Source organism: Fusarium tjaetaba (assembly GCF_013396195.1).
Source record: "Fusarium tjaetaba strain NRRL 66243 chromosome Unknown NRRL66243_c0000634, whole genome shotgun sequence".
In the NCBI taxonomy this organism is placed as follows: Eukaryota; Fungi; Ascomycota; class Sordariomycetes; order Hypocreales; family Nectriaceae; genus Fusarium; species Fusarium tjaetaba.
The window spans coordinates 1-6,617 of NW_023501830.1; the positions used below are offsets into that span (position 1 = coordinate 1).

The 6,617-nt window shown below is 45.9% G+C and overlaps 2 protein-coding genes across 2 annotated transcripts; both read left to right on the plus strand.

Annotated features, from left to right (window-relative positions):
- Positions 1 to 1,589: 1,589 nt before the first annotated feature.
- FTJAE_14234 (uncharacterized protein) lies at positions 1,590 to 3,084 on the plus strand (the record flags this gene model as incomplete). Its single annotated transcript, XM_037347445.1, has 2 exons — positions 1,590 to 1,913; positions 1,987 to 3,084. The coding sequence occupies 2 exons, from the start codon at positions 1,590 to 1,592 to the stop codon at positions 3,082 to 3,084; spliced, it is 1,422 nt and encodes a 473-aa protein (XP_037198759.1).
- A 1,015-nt stretch (positions 3,085 to 4,099) lies between these two features.
- Positions 4,100 to 6,331, plus strand: FTJAE_14235 (uncharacterized protein; the record flags this gene model as incomplete). The annotated part of the gene is made up of 3 exons (XM_037347446.1): positions 4,100 to 4,867; positions 5,203 to 5,421; positions 5,483 to 6,331. The coding sequence occupies 3 exons, from the start codon at positions 4,100 to 4,102 to the stop codon at positions 6,329 to 6,331; spliced, it is 1,836 nt and encodes a 611-aa protein (XP_037198760.1).
- Positions 6,332 to 6,617: the final 286 nt, after the last annotated feature.

Here is a 6,617-nt window from a genome sequence, read left to right on the forward strand (position 1 = left end):
AAATAATTATTATAACTTTAATACTTATTTTAATTAAAAATCTATCTATAACTTTAATATTTTAATATAAGCGCTATATATAAATAAGCTTTAATAAAGCTACTTTAGCTTATATTTTAGCCTATTTTAATCTGTTTATACTGATCTATATATATTATAAAGATTAGGGCATAAGAGCACTTAAGTTAACTATAAAGATTCACAGGGTTGAGAGCATTAATTGTTTTAAGTATGCTGATATAATTAACTCGCTTTACCTAGCTATATAAGTCATGTCTCATAGACTGCCTTAACCTGTATTTAGTATAACTAAGAGAAAGGTCTATCTCTCCGCATTTTGACTGTAAAATATCTTATTCTACTTTTACATTAACCTTTCTCACTAATGGCTTAATTACTCTACAGTATATTATAACAATAGACGTGCCCCCTCCGGGCGCCTGCACTACAGCAGAGCGCCTCACTGCTAACCCTGCTGGCTACAAACTTACTCACTCTATGCTACGAATTTCAGACCCCAAGAAATCGCTTGCCTTTTACTAAGACCTGCTTTGAATTTCGCGGATCTTCACCATCAACGCTGGTCTATCCACTGTATACTACTTGGGCTACGCGGAGGACGGAGACCAGGTTCCTGCCGACCTTCTCTCGAACCCAAGCCGTTCTGGGCTCCTTGAGCTCGTGTATATAACCTCTGGAAATACCCAGAGTGTGACTGAGAACAACAACCATCACGCCAATATCGGGTTTGGCCACCTGGGATTTAAAGTCCCTGACGTGGAGTCGGTTCTAAACAAGGCACGAGATGGAGGCTGGACTATCTTGAAGACACTCGACCAAGAACCCCCTGTTGCAGTTAGTACACATCGAGGTATTGGTTATGAATTGATACACGAGGCTTTTGTCGGCAAGTATAGACGCATAGGCTTCCTCGAGGATACTGATGGGTGAGCATATCTTTTGCATATGTTTAAAGCACTAGCTCGTCGAGGTCAAAACTGCGACCGCTAACAAAGATATATTACAGTCACTGCATAGAACAGATTTCAATCAGATAAAGAGGTCTGGATCTGCCAGCAGACGACTTTATGTCTATGCAAGAGCACCTTGATGCTGCCATGGACTGGTTTGCATGGATTGGGCCATGTCGGGATATACGAGGCGTATAGTAGCAATCCTGGTACAGGATCTTAGTTCTCGCCTACTTGGTATACAGGTACTGTCGCCCTTGTGTAAGCGTTCGGAGAGCGCAGGCTGCAGATACAGGCAGTATTGCCGATAGCTCGCTGTTTCCCGGTGGGCTCGGAATTCATGTGTGGTGCCACCACAGCACCCCGAAACGGGACCAGGAACAGCACGGGCTTCGGCGGAGTGTGGTGGAGGATTGTGGACGCGGCGAGATGCATGCTCAGACGATGATACGGAGCAGATAGTTTTCTGTTACACTCACCGCTGTCAACCTCTATGTGGAGAAGTTAACTTCAAACTATAATATTTAAAGAACTTACGGGTTATGATTTAAGTTATCTGGATTTGAAGAAAGACATTGTCTAGCAAATGTTATAAATTGATATTATCTTATCGGCAATATGTTATCTTTAGATCTTGCTACCCAATATGGGCCTCTGCCTAACTGGTTAACTACCAGTATTATCCTCTTCTTTATATTTATCCCGGTCATCGTCGCTGTCAAAAACTACCTACGACTTAAACATGTGCCCGGTCCGTTCTGGGCTCAGCTAACCGAATTTTGGCTCATGCGAAAGATCTGGAAGGGAGAAAGCTGGGCAGACATAGAGCTGAAGCTGCACCAAGACTATGGTGATGTTGTTAGGTGGGGACCAAGGAATGTTCTCTTCAGTGACCCTGCCGTCATCCCCATCATCTACGGAACTAACAATGTGTTTAACAAGGTAAGCAGAGTCCATCAAAAATGAAAATCTCAATTAGGCAGTCCTTTAGCTTACCAATTTCGGGTTTGTGTAGGCAAAGTCTTACGATCCAGCAACGACAATGGTAAACGGAAAGATACTCGAGTCTTTCACAACGACCCGAGATGAGAGCCGAGTACATGCTATCAAGCGACACATAAATTCTGCATTTACGCCCCGCGCCATGACGAAATACGAGTCTCATGTGGACGAAAGTATTCGAATGGTCAATAAGCTGATCTCAGAGCAAACTCCAAAGGTTAATCTGGTTCGATGGATGGAACTATTTGCCTTCGACACCATGGTCCGAGTCGCTTTCAGTGACGGCAACTTCACCGAAGACAAGGTCCATGACACAATCCAGGGGGTCAAGCAGCGGTTTGAACATTGGGTTCAGTGGTACGCTGTGCCAAACCTTGAAAAGTTGTTTTTCAAGAACCCGTTCATCAAAGGTCGTACAACGCCTAGTTTATTGACAGAGCGAGCTTTCAACGTGGTCCAGGAGAGAGATGCTATGGGCGGAGTGGGATCACACTCAGACCTCCTGGAAAGCTATATGCGTGCCAGTCAGGAGGATCCAAACGTCTTTGACCGGGAAACAGTGGTTGGTTTGGTCATGTCGACTATTCATGCCGGCGCCGAGACTGTCGCATCAACTCTGCTTGACACGTTCCGATCTCTCTTGGAGAACCCGGCAGTCATGGCTACGTTGAAGAAAGAGCTGGAAGATGCTCAATTAGAGTCTCCTCCCACCTTCCAATCAGTCGCCAAGTTGCCCTACCTAGAGGCGGCATTGAAGGAATCTATGCGTCTGAATTCTGTCAACGTCGCACCTATGGAGCGGGAAGTGCCGGCTGGTGGTGCACACATCGGTGGCATTTACCTTCCCGGCGGTACCGCTGTTTCTATCAATACCCGGGGTATGGCCCGTAAGGAGGATGTCTGGGGCCCAGAACCCACTCGATTCCGACCGGAGCGTTGGCTCGAGGCTGATGCGGCACAGAGGAGTAAGATGGAACGAGCATTTCCAGGCTTTGGCTATGGTAAGAGGATGTGTATTGGCCAGCATATAGCCTGGATCGAGATGAAGAAAATGCTCCCGGAGTTGCTACTCAACTACAATGTAAGAAGCTCTTTGCCCTCTTTTCTTTAAATAAAAAGAAAGTACAACAGTCCGGGTATGTATAGAGGCTAACTAATTACTATAGATGAAATCTTTCCACTCAGATAAACCTCTCGAATATTATTCAACAATCGTCCAGGTACCGAGAGAAATGTGGGTAGAGATGACATTAAGAAAACATGGTTAATAATAAGATTCATCCTTCTATTATCCCTACATACAAAGCTAGTAGATACTTGCAGACTGATATAAGCTGCCTTATTCCAGCTTTATTGCTTATATGTTCTTTATAGTTAGAGGCCTTTATAAATAAGAAACCATTCTATCAGATCCTTAAGATATAGTTATGTAAACTACATGCCTAAATAATAATTATATATAAAGCCTACACTTGGACAAGACGTTAATCTGAAGGTAATAAGCAGAAGCGCTGTAAACTACTAACCTTATAGAGAGGGCTTGCTTACCTAGTGTAATACGACTACCCCGCAAACCCCAGGGCGAACCCCGCAAAAACCCTGGCAAACACCACCTCCACCTCCGTTCCGTACTTAAAAGACTTTATAATATTCGTTGCTGTTGATTTTAAATAAGAAATTCCCTTCACCTCAGCTGAGTTTGTTGACCGAACACTATGCCCGCATCATCGACTCACTCCCAGACAAGATTAAGAGGCCAGGCTCGCCATGTATGTAAGACTTGTCAAAGAGCTTTTGATCGACGGTTTGTGATATCTATTTGCACAACTGTTAAAAAAGGCTGTTTGCTCACTTACGCCTATGATAGTGATAGTCTGGTGCGGCATCTGCGCGTCCACGATGAAAATCGGCACCCGAAACCACGCAAAAGAACAGCATGCATAAGATGTTGCACGTAGGTTTTTGTGAATGGACAGGACACCCAGTAGATGTATTTTGGGAGATTGACTGAGTGACTCCTTGCCAGATCCAAAGTCCGCTGCACCGGAGAACTGCCCTCTTGCGCATCATGCCGGCGGCGCCAAGTCCCCTGCAGTTATGATTCGGACATAATGGGACACGATAATATGCGATCAATGACAACGGCATCGAATGCTTACGCTACAGGGAGCACCAATACAACCCAGGTGTTGGTTGATAATATTTGTCCTCGGCCGCTGCAGATCAACGGCCAAATTACCCCATTGACAAACAGCGTCATTAACGAAACATCAACAGACTTGACCGTGAATGACACGGTTCCCGCTCAAGCATTCGAGCCACAAGCCTCGTCCTATTTCCTCCGCAACAGCCTGGATGCCCTGGATGCCTCAGATTTCAATTCGAACCTCGACTGGCTCTTTGATCATCTTTCGGAACACGAGTCGACCGATTTTGGAGCTCTGTTTAGTGAAGGAGTTCATAATTCACCTCCCGTCCCATTGGCAGAAGCTAGCGGGGCTCATAATCCACGCTCAGGCCTCAGCGCCAACTGCAATATCATGGATATTTACAACACACCTTCTGTTCAAAGTGCCGATGATTTGGATCTTCCGTGTCCTCGGCCTCAAGACAGCTGTGGTGCTGACGATCCGTGGCCGATGGAGTGGCATTCTGAGAAGTCCCAGCGTATTGTAGATCTACCCAACTTAGGCTGCGACGAGGACGAAAACCCTAACCTGTATCCTCGCTTTTTTCCCAACTGGTCACTACACCCATCGATTATTGAGGCATTGGCAGACCACCTCAGACTTCCAGCCCGCCGGAGTCCTTGGCTACCCAGCAATTTGGACCATTTTCCAGATAAAGAAAAGCTGGAGTACTGTATCGACATGTATTTTGCTCACTTCCATCAGGTAAGTACAGTAATTATATCTGTCGATTGAAGGATGGGTGGGGCTAATCAGTCGTGGCTGGTATTAGATGTTCCCTTTCATCCACCAACCAACTTTTGACCCCGCCAAAGATCTTACTATAACTCTAGCCATTGCAAGTGTCGGTGCACTTTACACTCCACTCTCGGAAGCAGCGGCCTTTTCGAACGCACTCTCGGAACTTAACCGGAGGCTACTCTTATTTCTCGTACGTACTCACTTGTAACGTGCGTGGCCTAGTACCCCGAGCGCTGATTCCGTCGAAGGCAGAGTATGATCGTAGATATGTGCGGACAGAGGCTTATCTGACCGCGCAGCTTCTCCAAGGTTTACACGGGTACTACTGCGGCAACAAGCGGTTGTTTGAACTGAGTGAATCTTTTCGAAACAATCTTGTGCATCACGCAAAGTGCATGGGTCTCTTCCGGTTCAAGCCAGAGGCAAACACAATATCACGAACATCGCAGAATGTCGAGGAGCGGTGGAAAGACTGGATCCGTTATGAAAAGCTTCGTCGACTGGGATGGGCCGTCTATGTAGACCCTCTTGTTTCCTACTGGTTACGTGCTCACTGGATCTAACATTGTTCAATGACAGGAATACGATGCATCAGTCTCCTACCTACACAACAATCGACCGTTTCTTAGCATTGGAGAAATTCACCTTGCTCTCCCTTGTGGAGCCAACTATTGGAATGCCGAGTCTGCCCACTGTTGGGCCGCTATGTTGCCGTCAACAGTGCCCGAGCCGATGTCTCCGAGGCTCGAGTCTCTTTTGCGAACTTTCTTTGATCAAACTCAGAAGCCAAACGAGAAAATTCAGGATGAGCGTCACCGATCCTTAGTCGCCACCACACTGTGCCGGATGATATGGACACTCAAGGAGATGAGATCTTCGCCGATCGTGGGTCTTCTTCCTCATGGCCCAGAGAACACTAACACTACCGCGGATCTTGTCAGGGCGGCCGACAAGCTGGCAAGGTGTCCTCAAAATCTAGCTACGTATCTTACGACAGCAGAGCTGGCGCCAGCTATGCATACGCTCCAAGTCACCTATGTCTGTCACCTCTATGGGGCGGGTGGCTTGATGAATTGGCTGTATCCGCTCCTTCGAGACGATCTCCAAGCTGGCACCGTTTTTAACACCCTCAGCCTTTGGGCAAAACAAAATGCCGAGATGGCTAGAGAGGCAGCCTGCTTTAGTGCGCGGATCCTTGCCATTGCGAGAATCTTCCCGAGTGCCTCCCCTAATGAGCCCTCGATGATATTCCATGCTGGCACAGTGCTCTACTTCCTTGCAAAGGTTCTGCCAACGCACCTTGTAAAAGACACGGCCGCTGTGTGGCTAGATCAGCTCTCTCCTGGGAACGAAGGACCTCCAGCGTCAGTGAAAACATGGATTAGTAACGGCAAGTCCTCAATGGTCTGTATACATGGAGTTCCCTGACAATCATTATTTGCGTCGACAGCCTAACAACGATTAAGTTTATATAGGAAATTTCGTAGCGCTAGTAGGACATAGGTATTATAACAATTAAAATAAGCAAGTGCTAATAATTAGCGTTTTAGATGCTATAGTAGCTATAGTAAGTCTAAAATCAGTAAGAATATAAAATAAATACTTACAAATTAATTAATACTAATATTAATATATAAACTCGCGGTATTAGTAAGTACGCGGTGAATTCACTTTAAGGTCATTTTTATTAATAGTTATTAGGCAATAGGGTTTA